This window comes from Cydia amplana, chromosome 14 (genome assembly GCF_948474715.1).
Source record: "Cydia amplana chromosome 14, ilCydAmpl1.1, whole genome shotgun sequence".
Lineage (NCBI taxonomy): Eukaryota > Metazoa > Arthropoda > Insecta > Lepidoptera > Tortricidae > Cydia > Cydia amplana.
In genome coordinates this window covers 3729171-3750928 of record NC_086082.1, presented here as the reverse complement: position 1 = coordinate 3750928, position 21758 = coordinate 3729171, and the positions used below count along the sequence as shown (strand labels likewise).

At 37.7% G+C, this 21758-nt stretch overlaps 4 protein-coding genes across 4 annotated transcripts; 2 read left to right on the top strand and 2 right to left on the bottom strand.

The window, feature by feature from the left end:
- Window positions 1–8244: 8244 nt before the first annotated feature.
- On the bottom strand, window positions 8245–11788 carry LOC134653904 (oocyte zinc finger protein XlCOF6-like). Its single transcript, XM_063509268.1, has 3 exons — window positions 11688–11788; window positions 10805–10969; window positions 8245–10214 (listed from the first exon to the last, which is right to left on the bottom strand). Exons 1-3 carry the CDS (start codon window positions 11785–11787, stop codon window positions 8245–8247), a joined length of 2235 nt encoding a protein of 744 aa, XP_063365338.1. The 5' UTR covers window position 11788.
- A 1470-nt stretch (window positions 11789–13258) lies between these two features.
- Window positions 13259–15912, top strand: LOC134653893 (general transcription factor IIH subunit 5). Its single transcript, XM_063509254.1, has 2 exons — window positions 13259–13393; window positions 15726–15912. The coding sequence occupies exons 1-2, from the start codon at window positions 13359–13361 to the stop codon at window positions 15910–15912; spliced, it is 222 nt and encodes a 73-aa protein (XP_063365324.1). The 5' UTR covers window positions 13259–13358.
- LOC134653894 (meiotic nuclear division protein 1 homolog) lies at window positions 13478–15711 on the bottom strand. The gene is made up of 5 exons (XM_063509255.1): window positions 15622–15711; window positions 14956–15092; window positions 14381–14486; window positions 13720–13866; window positions 13478–13635 (listed from the first exon to the last, which is right to left on the bottom strand). Exons 1-5 carry the CDS (start codon window positions 15709–15711, stop codon window positions 13498–13500), a joined length of 618 nt encoding a protein of 205 aa, XP_063365325.1. The 3' UTR covers window positions 13478–13497.
- Window positions 15913–15926: 14 nt separating the features above from the next.
- LOC134653891 (zinc finger HIT domain-containing protein 1) lies at window positions 15927–16678 on the top strand. The gene is made up of 2 exons (XM_063509253.1): window positions 15927–16255; window positions 16459–16678. Exons 1-2 carry the CDS (start codon window positions 15927–15929, stop codon window positions 16592–16594), a joined length of 465 nt encoding a protein of 154 aa, XP_063365323.1. The 3' UTR covers window positions 16595–16678.
- The last annotated feature ends 5080 nt before the right edge of the window (window positions 16679–21758 follow it).

Sequence of the window (21758 nt, the reverse complement as noted above, 5' to 3'; positions counted from 1 at the left end):
CGCATAAGTTGGGGTAATGGCATAGGTTGTAAGTAAACTGAAATATTCGTTATACAGGGTGCCCGGTAATTAGTGGATAACCTTCTAACCACCGACAGAGCACCTTAGGCTGGTCCAGAAAATGCACTTAATTCGTGGTTTTCGAGATAATCGAACTTTTCTGTCTTTTTTAATTGGAGCTAGCCATTAAAAAAGACAGAAAAGTTCGATTATCTCGAAAACCACGAAACTTTTACTAGACCTATAAGCGCATTTTCTGGACCAGCCTAAGGTGCTGTCGGTGGTTAGAAGGTTATCCACTAATTACCGGGCACCCTGTATAACGATTTAGACAACTATAATGTTCATTTCAGCACAAATGATGGAACGACAACTTTGTGGGTGGATTCGGACCGACGAGAGGTTTACAGCAGACCATCCTTTTCTCTACCTACTCACCGCCACAGCTCACCATATCCCTATATTTTATGGCATCTACCATGGAACAGAAAATTAGGGAAATTCAGAACATTTAATATGTATTACTCTATTAAAATTATGTAAGGTAAACGTACTAGTGCTCGACATGCTAATGCCCAATAGATGACACCCTGCTGTCACCTCTATTGACAATGACTTAAGTTTCAAGATGACATGTACTGGGACCGCATCGAGCACCAGTACGTTTACCTTACGTACGTATTAAGAGAATCTTCGAATATAGCACTTCCTGTTAAATAATTAGTTACATTTTTAATGTAAACCATGTGTAGGTACACCTTTATCTAACCAGGCCGCGTAGCCAACGTGCCAATCGCTAACGCTACGTAGCGAACGAAACGCAACTGTCACTGTCACACTAATATAGAAGAGTGATAGACAGACACAAAGCGATTCGATGGCGAAGCGATAGCGATTGTCACCTTGGATAAGGCCACAGTAAGTGCCTCTATGATATTGACTGTACCAATAAGCCATCGCGTTGTATGAAAACAATCAGAGTGGGTTAGGTACTCTCAAGCCCTTTATGAGTTATGAATAATAGGTAGGTTTAAGATTAATTATCACAGATATGCCGGATATCCGCCTTATCCCTGTAACGGCAACAAAGACAGTTTCCGAAACGGTTCTTTGATCTTAGTGGTTTAATTTCAAATGCCACCAATTTATGTGTTGTTGACATCGTCGTATAGGGTGGTATAGGTACATAATGTAGCTTTCATTTATTAATTAGGTACAACATAAGTTGTATGTACCTAAGTATTTTATCTAGGTATATGTGGAAGTACCTAAGTACCTACCTGGTGTATCACAATTCCATTACAAATAAAATCTCAAACGAAATCCGTTTTCCGGAGATCCTTGGGAACATCCATTTGAATGCACTAAAATGCATATAAATACCGTCTCCGTTCCGTTGAGGATAAAAGTTAAAACTTACTTATCATGGCTACCATTACTTACCTATTTATCTGTGATTACCAATTACCACGTAAACGGCGTAGCTTCAAAATTAATTTATTTGAAAATCAACAATTACTAAATCGTGATTCCACCATCTATTTACTCTGCAAATCCCGCAATTGTGTTTGCCTACAGCCTAAAAGCATTTATGTAGCCAAAGTATAACACATCGTGTCCCCAGTTGAGTAAAGGGTTATCTGTGTGCCAAGTTTCATCGAATTCCGTTTACACTTGGCGCTAATAATCAAAGGGCTCCTGTGCTGCCCCTTATAGTCAGTGGCTGATTTGCCATAAGGCCAAGTAGGACCGGGCCTAGGCCGGCAAGACTTTAATAGGAAGCAAGCAAGAGTGCTGAGAAAGGGGCGGCTAATCATATCTTATACCTTTAAACGAGCAATTATTGTATATTATTTATTTATTTATATATGTATATATATTTCGGGGATCTCGGAAACGGCTCTAACGATTTCGATGAAAAGGGGTTTTTCGGGGGCGAAAAATCGATAGAATAGAATAGAATAGAATAGAGTAGTTTTTTATTCGTAAACACACAGACAAAAGACATACATAGAAATAAAATAATGAAAGATAAAGTGTCACGAAATGGCCCCATCTCAGCATGTTGCTGGCGACTTCCAGCGCTGATCTAGCTAGGTCTTATCTCTGGGTTCACTGCCATGTGCCTCTGTAAAACTTTAATTGTTAAATAAAGATAATTATTGTTATTGGGTCCTAGGGCGGCAAATATTGCAAATCCGCCAAGCACTGCCTATATTTCATGCACGTTCCCTATTATATTATACATAGATGCCATGCCCATGATCAAAGGATGACTGTGTATTTGTTATAAATTATCTCATTCTTCCTTAAAAATCTAGTTGCTTAATGATTTTGAAAAGACATCCAAAAGGATAGGTACATTATCAATTTATGTATATCTATCTAGACTATCTCAAATATAATGTATATCCCAAAGAAATATACTACTTATTTGTTTAGTATTATGTTTTTATATTACGCCAAAATCGGAGGCGATGTTCAAATAGAGAGAGATCTTTAGATTAACAATATACGGAAACATCTATTTCCTGAAACTTGTCACCCCTATCCTCATATCCGAGCTATTATGATAGCAAGCGTTATTGTTAAATTTACTGAGATAACATCGAGGTATCCGGTATCTGAGCCGTCCGGAAATAATGTAGGTAGGTATGCGTGATTCCGGTAACAAGGCATTGTTCTTTGATTGTTAATATTGTTATACCTACTCTTTATTTACTTGAACTCCGGTTCCTCTCTCTGCGGCCCTGACCACCGGCAGCTTGGGCCTTGCCCCGCTGCTGGCGGCACCCTAGGTTAGGTTTTTTATAAAATGTTTATATTATATGTATTTTTTATTGTTTTGTAAGTGTTTTTATATTTTACTTTTATATTCATATTATGATTTCTAATATATGATATGATTTATAATATGAATATAAAAGTAAAATATAAAAACCGACAGCTGCCGGTGGTCAGGGCCGCAGAGAGAGGAACCGGCGGACTATCCGCGCCGTGTCCAAGATCACCGCCTTCTGCATCTGGCCATACCTACTCTTATTCTTAGGATGTTCTGGTTATTCATACTAATACTATAAAAGGAAGTCTGTCTGTCTGTCTGTTACCTCTTCCCTCTTCACGCTTAAACCGCTGAACCGATTTAGATTGGTAGGTAAGTATAGAGATTGTTGAGTCCCGAGGAAGGACATAGTATAGTTTTTATCCCAGAAATCATCCCTTAAAGGAGTGGATTTTTGTATGGGGACTTAACAACAACTGCACAACAAACTTTGTCAATAGGAACTGTCACGCCCGCGCGGTGTTGTAGCACCGGCGCTGGTGCACGATTTAGGGTACCTACTTAACTACTTACCTATACATAGAGATAGTTTGAGTCCCGGGGAAGGACAAAGGGTAATTTTCATTCAAGAAATCACCCTTTAAGGGGGTGAAAAGGGGGGTTGAAGTTTGTATGGGGAATCAACAAAACGCAGATTGAATAAAATTCCACGCTGACGAAGTCGCGGGCAAAAGCTAGCTATTATATAATTTCGGGTATCTCGGAAACGGCTAGCTCTAACGATTTCGATGAATTTTGCTATAAGCTTTTAAGTATGGAGGTTTTCAGAGGCGACAAATCGATCCAACTATAAGGTGAACCAGGATCTATTGAGGGTGCGCCATGTTGCGGAATTTCACTGGAACTATTTTTTTCATACTACACTGAATTGTCACCCTATACATGAGAATAACAGCGCCCTCTTGACAATTATCATATATTACTGGTCAGGCATGATTCACGGTTAGTTTCACTAAAAGAGAAAGAGATATCTGTTTCTCGCTCTCACTTATGGGTGCGACGCACCAAGGTCGCGGTGCGGTGCGATAGGGTGTTACCACTGTAATACCTATAGGTATAGGTTAGGTTAGAAACAAATACAGTAGAGTTAAAGTGGGAAGACCAGTATTATTATTACTTGTCAGTTGGTGCGACGTGCTCATAATTAGTAATAATAATTATGTGCGATGGAAGCTTACACACTATCAATACGTGCGCCGCGCCGCACCAAGGTCGCGGTACGGTGCGATAGTGTGTTAGGACTTTTTCTCTAGACGATGTTCGAAGATGACATTGGTGTAGATTGCATATTGCATGCGTAAATGGGGACGTCTAGCATCTGTTTTGACATTGACATTCAATGTTCATGTCATGTTCTCATGTTGTTGTGTTTATTTTATTGACGCGACTCGCGAGGATTGTTTTAAGTATTAAAGTTATTAAGTTTTTGTATGGTGGTTTATGGTTGACCAGTTATAATATATTCTACTCTTAACTCAATTATGTGTAAGTACAACACATGAACACAGGTAAAGTAGGCCTTGCCTGTCGCTTTGGCTGTGCCACACATATGTACGATTTCTTTTAACAAGTGACTTTCCGTTTCTAGTTATCTTTATAGCCCTTATAGGGAAATCATCACTCCGGACTTCTAAATGACGAGTCTATTTTACGAAATTTTGGAGCGCGTATCTTAAAATTAGGTCGAATGGAAAAAATACACGTGAGGTTATGTGGCGGAGGCAGGGTAGCCAAAAACCTCACCAAATATCACCAAGGGGGTTCAAAAAGTAGCTGAAAACGCCTCGCGTGATTTGTGCACAACCCCTAACCTGCAGTTCAAATGCCCTAATCTACTACTGGTTCCGGTTCCGGTTCCGGTGCTTTAACAGTAAACATGAGTGTCAGTGCGTCCCGTGAAAAATAAATAAAAAGTCAGTGTAAAAGAAGCAAAAAAGAACTGGACTGTGAATAATAATATAGATTAGAACTGTACGAAAAGATACTAGTGATAATTTCAACGTCTTACGTAAAATTCGCAACAAAAAATCAGTGAGAAAATCGAAACAAACATAACCTCCAAAGTTAAATGTCATAGATCAGACCACAAATCGGATCTTATTTTGCCAACATAACGAAATAATTTATAGTGTTGTCACACAGAAAAATAAACACCGGCAAAAGTGACACATCGCAAATACAAGCAACCTAACAAGAAAAACTGCGTTCCATTTCAAGCAAACTTTAAACGTTTCGTTATTGCATCATGGAGAACATGGACGAGCAAATGAAATTACTGTTTAATAAAATGAAGGAAGAACTAGAAAAACAAACTAGTATAATAAATCAAACGGTCCAACAAACTATTTCGTCAACAATAGAAGAAAAGTTACTGCCGATTAAACAGGAAACCGAGCAACTGAAACATGAGAATAACATGCTGAACTCTTTACGAAGATCATTACTCTACGCCTCACCAAGAAACTTGACTCATATCAGCCAATGGAGCAAGCTGGATTCAAGAGTGGTAACAGCACGTTGGATCATATATTGTCTATGAGAATAATTATAGAAAAGACGACTGAATATCAAATGCCCTTGTGGTTAGCATTTATTGATTACAAAAAAGCATTTGACAGTGTTGAAACATGGTCGGTCATAGAATCACTGCAAAATGCACGTATAGATCACCGATATACTGCCCTAATCGAAAATATGTACAGGAGAGCCACCTTAAAAGTGAACCTACCCCCGCTGACGGAGCCAGTTCGGATTGAGAAGGGCGTACGACAAGGTGATACGCTTTCACCAAAATTGTTTACTCTGGTGCTAGAGGACATCTTAAAAAGCCTGAACTGGGAAAATCGTGGATTGAACATATGGGGTAGTCGCTTAAATAATTTGCGGTTCGCTGATGATATTGTTTTGTTGGCAAGTAACCCCGCTGAACTTCAAAGTATGATTCAAGAACTCAGCGATGCCTCTATACGGTGTGGCCTGGAAATGAATCTAGACAAGACAAAAGTTATGACAAATACAGATGTCAAGGCGAATATCACAGTTAACCATACTGCCATCGAAACGGTCGATAAATACGTGTATTTGGGACAAGAGATAGTGACTGGAAAGAATAACCAAACCAATGAAATCAACAGACGCGTACGGCTAGCCTGGGCAGCCTATTCCAATCTCGAGTTTGCCTTCAAAATGAAACTTAAGGCCGAACAAAAAGCACGCATATTTGATCAATGTATCCTGCCTGTTCTCACTTATGGAGCTGAAACCTGGGTTTTCACCAAAGGCATATTACGTAAACTAAGCGTTGTCCAGCGGGCGCTAGAGAGAAAACTGGTGGGGATCACATTGAGAGACCGTAAAACGAATGAGTGGCTGAGACAGCAGAGCAAGGTCACGGATGTTGTAAAACGCGTAGCCAGTTTGAAGTGGGAATGGGCTGGTCATATGGCACGAAAGACCGACTCGTGGAGTAAAAGAATACTCGAGTGGCGACCATGGGGAGAAGAACGTCCTCCAAGTAGACCCAATATGCGTTGGGAAGACGACATCAAAAGGGCTGCGGGGATGAGATGGCTCCAGGTTGCACAGAACCGTGACGAATGGAGAAGAATGAAGGAGGCCTACACCCGAAGGGTAGAAAAAGGCTAAAGAGAGAGAGAGAGAATCTACTACTGAATCATCTTGCTTTTACCCAATTTTCATGTTAGATAGAGTAGTGGTATGTCTGAGGCTCAGATCATAGAACTCTTTTAAGGTTTTGCGTGTTGATGTATGACAGGCTGTCCACTACTTTTGTTTTATATCACCTAAACTTTGTCTCGTTTATAATTTTCATGTGTGTTGTAACTGTTTATTTTTGAAATGTTTAATTTTGCACCTTATTGGCTTTTCCGATAGATAAAAATGTCGTTGTTGATAGATTAAAAAAACAAATTATTGTTTCACAGTACATATAAAAGAGGAAGCAGAATTTGCACCAGAATCAAAGTGTATAAAGTTAGAAGTCATTGTAAATAACAAGACATCTGAACAGACAACATGCAATGGGGATATAGACTGGAAGCACAGTGCAGTTGCTGGCCTCAGCGGAGCTGCAACACGGGCTCGTCTATATGAAGACCAACATATTAAAGATGAATCTGAACAGATGACATGCAATGGTGATAAAAAATGGAAGAAAAGTGCAGCTGCTGACATCAGCGAGACGGCTAGGGCTCGCCTGTATGAAGACCATCAAGTTAAGGATGAAGTAAGTAGTGGTGGGCCCAGACATTCTGCTGCGACAGAAAAGTGAGTTTATTAAATGGTATCTTAAATGCAGCAATAGTATTGATAACGCAATGAGTAAGTATAAAGGATCAGCCACAACCCTGCTTCAAAATCGCAGTGACGTGCTGTAAGCATCACAATTTTTTATCCCATCTCTACTTTGGCAACTAGGTGCATTAACCTAACAATTTGGTTGTAACTAGTGGGAATAACCCATATACTATTAACCCAGGTGTAGTAAACCTGCAAACTATCCTAATGCATTGTTTGTATTATTTTCAGGTACTTATATTGAATGCTCGTTTTCTAGGATGCACTTCTTCAATATTTGGGCCTCAGATCTTCCCAGCAGTTCAGATGCAGAGCGACAACGCCACATGTTTAAAGTTCTTAAGTCTTACTTCGAGAATACTGAGAACATAGATTTTACTGGTTTAGAAAGATGTGTAGGTTATTTATGCAAGCAAATGAGGAGATATTGGAAAAAAGGGAACCGTGGTAAAAAATACGTTTTAAAAAAATATGCTTATTGGTTTAATAAAGTCGAGACAATATGCTTACCATGTTACAAAATGGAACAGTGCACTCTCGAACTAAATATAGCAAGTCCATCTGGTTCACCTAGTGGATGTGACAGATGTCGTGGCAAAGACATTTTTGAGCATAGAGAGCTGCTAGTAGATCAGAAAAAAGCTCACGAGATGGCACTATCCAATACGAGTTTAACAAATATCAGTGCTGAAGAGATGATGAACCTTGTTGAAAAGGCCAAGTTAACAAGACAGCAATATCTGGTTATAAGTAAATTCTTTAACAATAAGTCTCCTGCTTTTTTGCCATCTTATAAAAGAGTTCTAAATGCTAGGAAAAGGTGATTTCCTATTGTTTTGTCTAGTTAGGAATAAAATTACAGTTGTTGTCTAATGCAAATAATGTAATTCAAATAACATCAAAATAACAATCAAAAGACTAACGACAAAAGTTCCATGTGATATAAATGTACATAAATTAAGTAAATTCGAGAGATAAGCGACTTTTATTTTCACGTCAATTACCTAAGATGCTGGACGCTATCGCATGATAATGATAAACCAAACGTTTATTTTCGAACATTGTCAAAAATTATAAAGCTTGTTTCACTCGCGCGGTTGTAAAGAGACATCTGCTTTATCACGCCGAAAACAGCGTCCACCGTACGCCTGCTGATGTCTGCGTAAGGCTGCCTTCTGTCTACACTCGTACTCGCAGTTACCACACTTAAAACGCTTTTCTTCATTGTGGATCAACTCGTGTCTCTTTAAATTACATTTCTTGGAACATTCAAAAGTACAGTGTTTACATTTAAAGGGTTTCTCACCCGTGTGTATCATTTGATGTAGTCGTAAATCTGATTTCTGTATACACTTGAAATCGCAATCGCCACATTGATATCGCTTTTCCCCAGTGTGTACTTTCTCGTGACTACGTAAGTTTGTTTTAATGCTGCATCTGAAATCACAATAGCTGCATTTGAACGGTTTGTCCCCAGTGTGTATTTTCTCGTGATTAATCAAGACGGTTTTCTGATTGCATTTGAAATCACAATGTTTACATTCATAGGGATTCTCGCCGGTGTGTATCATTTGGTGACGGCGTAAATTACACGCCTTACGACACGTATAATCACAATAGTCACATTTATGAAACCAGTTATTAGTGTGTGTCATTTGGTGTTTTCGGAAATCATTTTTTCGTGTACTCTTGTAATCACAATCACTACATTTAAAAGTCTTGGAGTCCCTGTGTGTTATGTCATGTATTTTTATACTTCTTTTATCCGATTTGTAATCACAGCTGAACTTTAATAGATTTCCACCGGTGTGTGTCTTCTGGTGTTTGTGGAAATCCGTTTTCCGAATACACTTGTAATCGCATTTGCCACATTTAAGACGATTCGCATCCCCGTGAATCCTCTCATGTCTTTTTAAATTTCTTTTATCTCTACACTTGAAATCGCAAGAGCTACATTTCTCAAATTTATCCATTGTGTGTGCTACTTCGTGAATTCGTAAATCTTGTTTCCTCCTGCATTTGTAATCACAATATCTACATTCCAGAGGCTTTTCATCTGTGTGTATCATCACATGTATTTTTAAATTTCTTTTGTATCTACATTTGAACTTGCAATAGCTACATGTAAATGGTTTTTCTCTATTGTGTACTGTCTCGTGACTTCGTAAGTCTTCTTTCGTTCTACATTTGTGCTCGCAATACCTACATTCAAAAGGCTTTTTATCCGTGTGTATCAACTCATGCCTTTTTAGAGTGGTTCTATGCTTGCATTTGAAACCGCAGTATCTACATCCATAAGGTTTCTCTCCTGTATGTGTCCGTTGGTGACATAATACATTATGTTTGTAAGCACATTGAAAATCACAATAGCAACATTTAAATAAGTTGTCACTTTTAATAGGGTACCCGTCTCCGTGTATCATTTCGTGTCTTTTTAAATTCGTTTTATATCCAGATGTGAAGTTACAATAGCTACACTGAAATGTCTTCACCCTAGTGTGTATTTTCTCTATTTTCTCGTGACTAAATGGACCAGTTTTTTTACTGTATTCTAGGGGATTGCCGCCATGTATCCTTTGGTGACGTCCTAGGTTGACTTTCAGACGGCACGCAAAATTACACTCGGAACATTTAAATGGCTTTTCACCAATGTGTATCTTCTGATGTATTTGCAAGTGTGCTTTGCGAATACACTTATAATCGCAATTCTTACATTTGTAATGTTTTACACTACGTATGCCCTCATGAGCTCGTAAGTCAGATTTTTTAAGGTGAATGTCACAATAGTCACATTTAATCTTACTTTTTCTGTTTGACTCAACATTCTTGCGGGAATCAAGTGAATTTAAAGAATGAGTGTGTATGTGTTTGTTGAAAACTGCGAGATATTTGAAACTTTTGCCGCAGTCATTGCATTCATACTTAGTACTTGGTTGCCCGGTGTGAAGCTTGTAGGTGCGGCGCCCGACCCGGCAAGTGCGGCGCTCCGAGTCCACCAGCAGGCGCTCCAGTCTGACAGTGCAGCTCAGCGACTGCGCGGAGCCCGCTTCAACTGCTGCAAGACAATATATAAATAATATTTTATAATTTTGAAATTAAACTATTAAAACGGATTATATCGTGTATATTGAATTTATACTACATCCCACGTTTCGAACCCTTTACAGCGTTAGTGGTCTACGGGTCACCAGTTATAAATAAATTAAATATACGCGATATAATCCGTTTTAATAGTTTTATTTCATAAGAAAGTGTTGCGGTAACCAGAGACAATAACTTTAACAAATTGTATCTTTACATCAGAGAAGGGTCCTTATGCTTCATCTGCAATAAGGGCCATTTTACTAGAACCTCTTTTGGAATTTCAGATGGAAACATCCTTAGACGGTGAAAAACTTGGTAAAATTTACCAATTTGGTATATGGAATACTAATCAGCCCTAGTAGCATGGTAGCATTTTTATCGTTTGTCACCATGCCTGTCACGTTCTAACAAGTATGTAAGTGCGAAAGTGACAGGCATGTGATAGTCGATAAAAATGGAACCGTGCTGAGCCCGCTGTGCAGATGAAGTTGTGGAAAGAAGCTAGTGAACTATATATAACCAGCACTATTACTAGGATAAATTTTACTATGTTGAACTGACTCGGAAGCAACGAAACATGAGGTAGGTGAAAAAGCTCGGGGCCCAGCACAAGCTCATCCTTAACTAGGTGGTCCTCATACAGTGAGGCACTCGGGTCCGCACTGTTTGAGCCAGCAAGCTCCTCTTTCACATGGTCTTCAGTGCTCAATTCTTCTTTAACAGGCACTGAAATAATTAAGTCATTAATTAATCTTTTATAGAACACATTTGGATATTAGGGTAAAAATGACTTTAAAAAAACATCCCTTTTACGATTTGAAACAATGTAATTTGAATTAAAAAAAAAATCACAGATTACCAGTAAAGCGTTAAAAAAGTTATTTTCTCAAACATGGTTAATTCTTCAATATCCCATAACTAGGCAATAAATAGTGACAAGAGAATTGAGAAAAAAAATGGGTGTACAATGTACATGTACATACTTGTGCTTACTAGTACTATAATTCACCAGAATATAAACAAATTCCACAAAGTCAAAAAAGTGAGGTTATGGAATTTGTTCCTTTCTGCTCGACTTGTAATGCCCCTTATCACAGTTCCTATGGCCACCTCCTGTGTCCATCATCAGATCAGCTTGATGGTGCCATAATTTCGATTGTCACCTAACTTTTACTTATGTATGTAAAGTTTCCGTTCAATCAAATAATGGGAAGTGGGTCTAATTTAAGCCCTTGCTACACGGTCGCCGACAAGCCCCTCAGACCGCGTGGCCTTGGTCTGGACGGACCGTGTAGACAGTTGTTTCCAACAAAATTTGACCAAAACTGACCAAGGTCAGACGGTTAGAAGGCTTGTCGGCGACCGTGTAGCAAGGACTTTAGCTTGCAAGATTTGACCTGAACATACATACATTGCAAGCAAAGACTTGTAAAATACCACTCACCTTCGTCAGTAAATACATCAGGCGTACCGCTCACACCGCACAAGCCCCCGTTATTCTCGTCCCCGGGCTCCTGCTTGACAAATGGAGCCTCTACAGACATCATACCGCCGTTAGTTGTCCCAGTCCCGGACTTTTCCATTCGAGAATACACAAAACGTTAACCATCACGACTCAATAACATTGACGAATATTCTAGTGCAACCTTACGCCGAAGTAGTAAGATGACGTGAAAACTGTATTCTATAATTAGTTTAGTTATAATAGCTTTGAATTTAAGAATATAAACTTTGTTATTACAATAATATAAAATCAAACCTAACCAATTACGATAAAACGAATAGGCCACAGATGATCACTCACAGAAGTCACAGATGGTGTCATAGTGATGACAGTAGCCAAAATTCCGATTTACGCCAAAAGCAAAAGCACACTAACGTGCTCTACGTCGCACAATAATGTTTCAATCACCATCACACATAGATATAATATTCCTACCGACCATCACCGTAAGACAAGATAAAGCTAGAAAAAGTACAATCTATATTCTAGTTCTAAGTACAATCTACTTGTGGGGTCTGAAGCAGGGATGTTGCGAACATCCGCATCCGCATCTGCAACCGCGGAACTTCCGCATTATTTTCAACATCCGCATCCGCATAAAATCGATGCGGAGCTTATGCGGATGCGGATGTCAAACAAATCGGTACAGGAACGTTTTAGCGGCGGCGTAAGTGCTAGGTAATTTCGTCATTACCTATAACGAAATCGTCTAGATCCAGAAAAGTCGGCCAAGTTACTGTTTATTAAATATTCTTGCTCAAATACTAAACGTTTCGTTTTTTTAACCGACGAAAAAAACGGAGGAGGTTCTCAAGTCGACGCGTATATTTAAAAAAAAATGATACTAAAAATGTAATATTTGACGTTTTCTAAGTACCTAATCTTGACATCCGCATCTGCATCCGCGGATGTGAGCCTTTAAATATCCGCATCCGCATCCGCGTCCGCGGATGTCAAAAAATCTGCATCCGCAACATCCCTGGTCTGAAGGCCTACCGCGAACCACGTTCGACGTGTTGCCTCCCTGTTACACTTACGTACGAAATTACAAGTGCGACAGAGATGCATCATGCAACACGTCGTACGTGGTTCGCGGTAGCCCCTCTGGGCTCCTCTACACGATGGGCCAACGCCGGCCACTCCAAGGGACGCAGTCATGCGGTAGAATGAGATAGCAATATCACTTGCTCCCTCTAACGCATAAATGCGTCCCTTGGAGTGGCCGGCGTTGGCCCATCGTGTAGAGGCTTGGAGGATATAAGGTATCCTTTAGTTGTATCCTCCAAGTGTAGAGGAGCCATCAGAGGGCCTACCGCGAACCACGTTCGAAGTGTTGCCTCTCTATCGCACTTGTAAATTCGTGCGTAAGTGTGACAGGGAGGCAACATGTCGAACGTGGTTCGCGGTAGACCCTCTGGTTCTAGCGTACTTAGCGTAGATAGAAACATCTGAGACATGACATATTTATTGGACATTGACAGTTTGACACTTGACACTGACAGTGCAGGTGACGCTATCATTCCGTACTAATTTCTGCAATACTTCTACTCAATAAAAGTAAAACAATCGACATATCAGGTTTTTCCGTATTATGGAATTTATTTATTAATAATGGTGAATGTTATGAAAGGAGTGCTCGTGGAATGGTTGGTATTTTTTTCTGATTATCATAACATAACCTTACTCGAGATCAACCATAACATTGAATGGCGAAGCAAATTAATTTAGATAACATAACATTAACAAATAACTATTCGATGTAATCTAATTCCTGAGGAATGTTGAACATTTGATCGATAACTTCGTTTTCACACTGAAATGTATTCTTCATGTAAGACTTTAGAATGTAAATGTTTTCTGTCCATCGGTTGGCCGCAGTCTTCAAATCCTGAACATTAAAATGCACTCAGTACCTAAACATTAGTCTTTAAAAAAAAAATTACCTCATTAATGGCATTCATGTATGTCTTACCTCAATTTCAGTCTTTAATTGAGCTATGTACTCAGGATCTGAGTCTCTATACTTCTGTAATTCTTTCTTTAAAGCCTCTTCTTCTTTTTTCATCTTTTCTAAAGATTTCAATACATCTGTTCTTTCCTCAGTTGCTTCACGACCAATCTATGAATTGGAGCAAATTTATGAGCACACTTTAATACTTAAACAAAACAGTAACCATACTTATACATTACATTTTATAGTTTGTATTGGGTCTTAAAAGTCAATGTAAATAAAAGGACTTAGTAGAAACAAATACATTTAAAAAAATGTTGATATATTGACATAGAGTTAGATCAAGAAAAGTCCGCAACGATTTGGATACCACATGCAGTGCAAGTGTTATTTTAACACATTCACTACCAGACAAAAAAACGGCGCACTACCTCAGAAACCGGTCTATAGCTGCGTATAAAAGCGGGTTGTCCGGCATCTGAGCTAAGTTTAGTCCACCAGGTGGGTTTCTGGTAGTGAATGTGTTAAATGTCAAACTTCTATAAAATTAAGACGTATAAATAACACATACAGTGCGTGTCCTATCAAATAATCGCAGACTTTTCTTGGTCTAACTCTAGATAATTGTTAGATCTTTTAAAAGTTTAGGTCAATTTAATTATGATATTTTTCATATACTTACAGATTCACTTGCTATAGCTTCTTCAGTCTTTTTCAGTTTCTTTGTGCATTCTGCAAGCTCATTCTGCATGTAATTGAGTTTTCTTTTCTTTGCATTCTTGACTTTGCTGAAAACAGAGATAAATTAATTTAAAATGTCCTGTCTCCAAGGTAACATAGTGGCACCAGTAACCAACACTTCTATTTTTTATTCAAGAAAATAAAGGTTAAAAACCAATTTAAATTTGGTTTTCCTTTCCTTGCAGCTACTGCACGATGTTGGCATATTCACACAGCTTTTCGTGGATAATAACCAAAAATGTGTTACTAGTTCCTGTCAGTCACTAGTACCTCTAAGTTAGATCTATATTTTTACATAGAGAATTAGCAGAATAATATAAACAAAATATTCATAATTTTATATTAAAGGAAAAAATGGAAAAAGTTACGCTTCCGGTTACGTATCTGCTTGTTAAAAAAAATTGATTTAAAATATTCATACTTAAACAAACTAAAACTTATTTCAAAGGCCAAACATAAACCTATGTATGGCTTTATAAAATTATTAGGACAAATTTTTTTTACAAAGTTCTTTACCTCGGGTAGGACCAAAAGTAAATGGAAGTGCCTATCTTCTCCGAGTCAACCAAGTGATCATCAACCAAACTCTGCACCACCTCTTTCACTGACTGCATGGTGATACCTTTCTCTTTTGGTGCTATTTTTTCCAACTCCTAAAACAAATATCAGGTCTGCTTCTTAAGTATGTTAAGTACACTACATTGTACTAAAAATCCAATTGCATCATGTGACTGTTTGTGTTCTAAATAAAAAATAAAAAATGATCAATCGTCAAAATTCTGATGATACTTTAAATAATTTTGTATAAATTTTCTTTTAACTTGTTTTTATTATTTTTAAAAATTATTAAAATTAACTTGATAGTGGTCTAGTTTTGTTAATATCTTAGTTGAAAAGCATGTCATTAATATTGATAGAAATTATAATTAGTACCCATTGTGGATTGAAAATGAAGAGTAGAATGATTTTAACACTATTTTTTCACACTTATAAGAAGTTTTCATAGACTAAAAAGCATCCAAGTTGATAATGAACTGTCTTATAATATTTCTCATCAGTCATACATGGGGTTTGCAATCCGGATCCGAAATGTATAGAATTATCCGGATCTGGATTCGGATCCGCGGATATTCCCATACATTTCGGATTCGTCGTGCAAACCCTAGCATACATAACAAATACCTTCAACTGAAAGAAGTCCTTGCTATTATGAAATATCTCCAACATCTTAGTCCTCTTCTCTTCAGCACTAAGTCCTCTTTTCTTAGACATATTACTTGTTCCAGTGACCCGGCTATGAAACAGTTCTTACTTCACCTCGACGAGACCCTGGCCCTCGGCAGAAAGTTTATCCTTCAAGACCTAGACGAGAGACATCTGTTCATATCGGCAGACATCGTAGAAACCTTACAAGCAAGGGTTGATGATCTTATGGACCAGCTAAGCATTCCAGTACATGATAAAGGCATCTAATAAAGAAATTCAAAATGGCAGCAAGAGAGTCGGGTAGAGTAAAAGATGGTGTGAAAAGCAGGGTCCTCGATGATGTTGCCAGGAAGCGCAGAGCCAGGAAGGCAGTGGAAGCGCTTGAGCAAGACAACTTCCATGACGATCCTCATGCAGACCTGGTTATGTCAAAAAAAATACCCAAGTTTGCTGATTCCAATGAGAAACCGACCAGAAAAGGGAAGAAGGCGAGGAGTGCAGATTATTATAAGATGAGGTTTAGGAAATCTTTTGCTCAGTTGGTTGAGGAAGATGCTAACTTTAGACCCGAACCTCCTAATTATTTGTCTGTACAAGCACCTCCATCTAAGTAAGTTCACAAATATCGCTAAACATTACCTATTCTATCCATTAAAAAAAATGGATTGCTTAGTTTCCCGTCCATTGGTATACCAAATTAGGGATAATATGACATCAAAATGGACTTAGGATACCTCAAGCTTCTATTTTATAGTTTTATCTTTCAGGAAGACTTCTTATTATATTAATTTAATTTGTTTATGTATTTTACAGATTTCCTGACCGCCACTTCTGTGCCGTGTGTGGTTTCCTATCGAACTATACTTGCATTCCGTGCGGAGCGCGATATTGCTCGGTCAGATGTCTGGGCACTCATTTAGATACGAGGTGCCTCAAATGGACTGCCTAATTTGATTGTACGTTTCTAGCTTCTAAGATTCCAATTGCTAATAAATTAGTCTGTAACAATAAATAAATGTCTATTACTTACACACTGAAATAACGAAATAGAAATCTATAGTAAACAGTAAAGTGAAAAGCAAAAAGTAATGAGACACACGACACGGACACTCGATCGAGTCAAGATACTTCTAGTTCCCGCCTTTTATTTACTCTTGAAACTTTTTTTATTCAGAGAGCGTGTTTGACTAGACGCTTAGCTAATTTTTAATTTTAGCGACATCTAGCGTTGGGTAGAAGCCGCATGACAAACAGGATATGATTTGATTATAGCGCCATCTATATTATTATAGATGACTTACTTTTCTTTATCTACTCACCGCTAGATGGCACTTTAGCTTCAAAAATACTACTAGACTAGATTTTTGTCTCGCTTAATTTTAATGAGAAAAGTTTTCTTTATAAAGAAACTGTATAGTTAATGGTATCAATTGGTCGTTATAATTTCTAGTTTTCACCCCGCAATATGCCGCTAACCTACCCTTCGATTCGCCCTCTTTGTAAACATGATTGGCAGACAATTCAGTTGGGGTCGATTAGACACATTTGCTGCGATAATTTAACATTTGTGACAACAGCTGTCATTTTAATACCACCAACGATCGGCGAAAGACTTGTCTACATAATTGCTAGTATTGGTTTACCCCTGCCTAGCTATTAAAAGGTACCTACTACGAATGAAAATTATACAAGGTAATCATAATTAATTCATATCAACCTAGTAATCGATGAGTATTAAATTATCAATAAAATAATTCCTATAAAAATTAAATTAAATAAGTATTTTGTAAATAGCCGTAAGCCGTCCTATGCTAAATAAGACTTATGCAGTACCTCTACTTTCATTAAAATAACAGAACAGTTGTTCAAACAGTTGTTTTTAAGGTTCCGTACCCAAAGGGTAAAAAACGGGACCCTATTACTAAGATTTCGCTGTCCGTCCGTCTGTCACCAGGCTGTATCTCATGAACCGCGATAGCTAGACAGTTGAAATTTTCACAAATGCTCTATCACTGTTGCCGCTATAACAACAAATACTAAAAATAAAATCAATATTTAAGGGGGGCTCCCATACAACAAACACGATTTTATACCTCTATTTTTTCTTGCCAGCATAACTTAAAAAATGCATCCATCCAAGCTTACTCTACACACCGTCTTTGACAGACTAAAGTGTACAAGAATAAACTTCATCATTTTCATAGTTACATAATTTTATGTTAAGGTCGTAGCCCGCAACTTTTTGACTGTAATTTCTGTGCAGAGTTTGTGACTCTAACGCCACATAAAAGGGCTATGTGCTATTAAATACAATACGCTTATGAACGTCAAATAAAGCTACACCGTCTCTAAATGGGCCCACTGATTAACAGTCCGCCGGACGATATCGTCCTGTCAGTTAGAACAAAAAGTTGACAGTTCCGAACAACTGACAGGCCGATATCATCCGGCGGACTGGTAATCAGTGGGCCCCTTAAAAACCCTACAGCTCTGCCTCGAAAAGATTTAAGAGCGTAAGTGGATCAACTCCCGTTTACAATAACAATAGTAATCCGTAACTAATGACACCAAGACAAAGATAGATAGAATCTGCACATCTGTCCTGTTTTTATGTGCGTTATCGCGCGATAAGGGATGTTTGCGGCGCGTGCGCGATAGCGCGGATAACGCCGCTTTGTGTCGCTATCAACAGATGGCACTCTCACTTCCTAGTCGCGGAAAAAACGTGCCCCAATTTTAATCAAAGATCTGCAATGTACAGTCGGCATCTATAAGATTACGCGTCAAAACTATATCTACCATTTTCTTATAAAATAAAAAAAATATTTGGTGACAATCTTACACAGATCGACCGCCCCAACGGGCCCTAACCACACCCAAACTAAGCAAAGCTTGTAGGTACTATGGGTAGATACCTATTTACTAGGCGACGATATACATAGGTAGGTATACCTATAGATAAATACATAGGTACTTATGTAGATACATAGAAAACACCCATAACTCAGGAACAAATATCTGTGTTCAACTGTTCATCACATAAATAAATTCCCTTACCGGGATTCAATCCCGGGACTATCGGCTTCATAGGCAGGCTCACTGTATTAACACTATTAACCCAATGTCAAATTGTATTGGTAACAATAGTAACTCCAGGTTTAACCGGTTAATCCCGGGTTAGTGAAAGCCCTAAGCTAACTTTGCAAGATTGCACCATTGGATTAGATAAGTACCATAGAGAAGCTATACATACCAAACAATGAAATTGTCGCAACGCAACCTATAACCACGCGAACAAAACGTCGTAAGCGCCGTAAAAATTCATGGCGCTTACGCATTTAGGTCGCGAGATTCACGCTCCGCTTCTATGGTTTGTTGTCAAAACAACGACAACTCATGGCGCAAAATACTGATTCTCTGTGCCGGTTCTATACCTACGTAAGTAATAATAGCACAGAATAAATAATAGTACTAGGTACAGAAGACTCACTCTCTAACAAAACGCGTCTGTTACGATCAGCACAGATATGACCGCTAGGTGGCGACAACGCCACGCGCGGCTTATGGCTAGCCACCAAAATTGGTTTGGAACGGATGTACTTTTAGCTACCTGTAGCAAAGCGACGAAATCGCGGAGTGAGCCACGCCTGATGGATTGTACCAAATTTTAGTAGGTAAGCTCAGTGTTGAATTGCTATAAGGCAATAATTTTCATAAGAATTTGAAATTTATGGTGACACGGCTACACTTTGTTACTGCAAAGACTTTGCAAAGTTAGCTTGGTTCTACTTTCTCTTCTCTTCTTCAGTCGGTCCCTCAATACTGAGGATCGTGACATCATGTCCTTCTGTTGAAGACCACTCTCTTCTACTTTCTACTTCTACTACTACTACTGGTTCTACTTTAGCTATTACCCTATTAGGTATATTTGTAAGTAGTTCTTGAGCTAAAACAGCTGGAAGTATCAAATATTTTCAAAGTCCCTCCGACTCAGGACGGCTGAATAAAAAGGAATTAAAATAAAACCAAATATGTAACCACGTATTTCCCGTCATTTATTAATTTTGACTTATAACACCTTTTATTTATTGTTTCAGTTACAGGTTGAGCATTACAGGTTTGTAATAATTGCGATTCTTATTTACTTAACAGTCGAGGGTAAAATTATCAATACGGTCAATTTATCAAAAATATGTGTAGGTAGGTACATTAACATTGCTTTACTGTCATAACTAACATAAAGGAACTTACTCATATTTTTCGTAAATTAACCACATTTTTTTTCTATCCTAGACTGTAGGTACATTCAGTATCATAAAACATTGATTCACGCAACTAAATAAGTACAGTCCGTAGCGTCTAAGGGTCGGATGTTCAAATTAATACGCACACTGACATGCTTTTATTGTGCTCAGATCATTTGAACACCTCGATCACTTAGATAATTCTGTTGCTGACTGTATGACAAAATGGAAATTAAATCAATTTTATTATCTCATACCTATAAATGACATAATTATACAATGGTTTGATGGTGAACCAGGATTCAATTTCACTAAGTAGGTATAGGTAACTACGTTACAATATCTTGTAGGTAGCAGTATAAATTGCAAATAAATTCACATCATTGCTACATTGTGATAATGTAATACTTACCTATGTTTATGTTACACATTAATTTGCTTAATTTTTTCCGTAATATCTGACGAACTAATATCGGAAGTGCTCAAAAATATCTGTCGTAACATATCATTTTTGATAAGATAAGTATACATAATTACATGTACTGTGTAGTCTGTGTACGAAGATTTTGAAGGATCATCACTATAGAGGTGTTACATAATATCCAATATTTTTATACACTAACTATTTACAATATATCACATTATGTGTTCAAGGCAATCTAGTTCAAATTTTTAGCTAATTAAATCTATAAAACATAAATGTTGAAATTCTTAGGAAAACAGAATAATACTTTTTGAATCTTTAAATATTTTTGAAACCATTAAAAAAGATAGGAAAATATATTTCTGCTATAGGTATTAGAATTATTCCTTTTCTATTTTTTTAATGGTTCCAAAAATTACGTTTGCGGTTGATCTGGAATTATATTTTACTCTGTTTTGCCTAAAGTTTCGCAACATCTTAAATCATATGTACAATTCTGGAACAGTCATGTACTTACAAGCAAAGTATCATTGTAGTCCAGTAAAGGGCTTCACAGCAGGCATTTATACGTTAAAATGTATATACAAGTTTTTATACATTTTGCATTATCCTCTACATTAATAGAAAACATTACCCTCTTTCTTAAAAAGCGGGTACCTATCTTTAATAATGCCTGGAATCTGTCGTAAGGATCACATTGTTTTCAACCACACAACATATTACAAAACTTACATCCTTATTCTACAAAATATACATCTTAAAATTACTGACTCGATTGTAATAAATTATGTTTAAAGCCCGATTATATTTAAAGGTAGATCGTAATTTTATCTTAATACTGGACTGGGAATGGCTATTGGAACTAACTAACGAACGAACTAAGTAGGCATTGAACGACAGCATTTTAATCGGACCGAAAAAACACTTTAATTATACAAGTATAATTTTGTTAATAAATGAAAAAAATATTGGGTGTCTTGTGAACGTCACATTATCTTCATTACGTATAAACCTTATATGCCTATTAGGTATATCTTTGAAGAATGTATTTGTAATCTAAATTCAAACACAAATAGATGTCATGTGAACTACTTTTGATCGACTTTTCAGTGCTTTTCGACCTTAGTATTAGCCGTCGGTTTAATGCCTTTCTGGAACTTGGAACCTTTCAGTCAAATTCAAATGCCAATTTGTCTACGGAAATCTGAATTTGTTGCGATTTTATTTTAGACATACTTGTACAGAGATTAGAGTAAAAACAAGTCATTTTAAGAATTATGCCGGACTCGAATCTAAAAACAGATTGCCCTTTAAAGAACCAAATCTGATAATAGGAATTTGTTGTTAATTTCAAAAACGCCTCACCTCCAGAAGCAAAGTCCAAAAGTTGAGCATTTCGGTAGGCCACAGTACCTTGAATCAAGTTACAACAAGGTACTCGTACT

What these genes read in the sequence shown, in the direction of transcription:
- LOC134653894 (XM_063509255.1), bottom strand. Translation starts at nt 15,711, where the DNA reads ATGTCTAAGAAAAGAGGACTTAGTGCTGAAGAGAAGAGGACTAAGATG. An exon ending in AGGACTTCTTTCAGTTGAAG is followed by an intron (nt 15,093 to 15,621) that starts GTATTTGTTATG and finishes TATTTGTTTTAG; the next exon opens with GAGTTGGAAAAAATAGCACC. An exon ending in AATTAAAGACTGAAATTGAG is followed by an intron (nt 13,636 to 13,719) that starts GTAAGACATACA and finishes TTTAATGTTCAG; the next exon opens with GATTTGAAGACTGCGGCCAA.
- LOC134653904 (XM_063509268.1), bottom strand. Translation starts at nt 11,787, where the DNA reads ATGTCTGTAGAGGCTCCATTTGTCAAGCAGGAGCCCGGGGACGAGAAT. An exon ending in TGATGTATTTACTGACGAAG is followed by an intron (nt 10,970 to 11,687) that starts GTGAGTGGTATT and finishes TAATTATTTCAG; the next exon opens with TGCCTGTTAAAGAAGAATTG. An exon ending in TCATGTTTCGTTGCTTCCGA is followed by an intron (nt 10,215 to 10,804) that starts GTCAGTTCAACA and finishes ATTGTCTTGCAG; the next exon opens with CAGTTGAAGCGGGCTCCGCG.
- LOC134653891 (XM_063509253.1), top strand. Translation starts at nt 15,927, where the DNA reads ATGGCAGCAAGAGAGTCGGGTAGAGTAAAAGATGGTGTGAAAAGCAGG. An exon ending in GTACAAGCACCTCCATCTAA is followed by an intron (nt 16,256 to 16,458) that starts GTAAGTTCACAA and finishes TGTATTTTACAG; the next exon opens with ATTTCCTGACCGCCACTTCT.
- LOC134653893 (XM_063509254.1), top strand. Translation starts at nt 13,359, where the DNA reads ATGGTGAATGTTATGAAAGGAGTGCTCGTGGAATG. An exon ending in AAAGGAGTGCTCGTGGAATG is followed by an intron (nt 13,394 to 15,725) that starts GTTGGTATTTTT and finishes TACTTGTTCCAG; the next exon opens with TGACCCGGCTATGAAACAGT.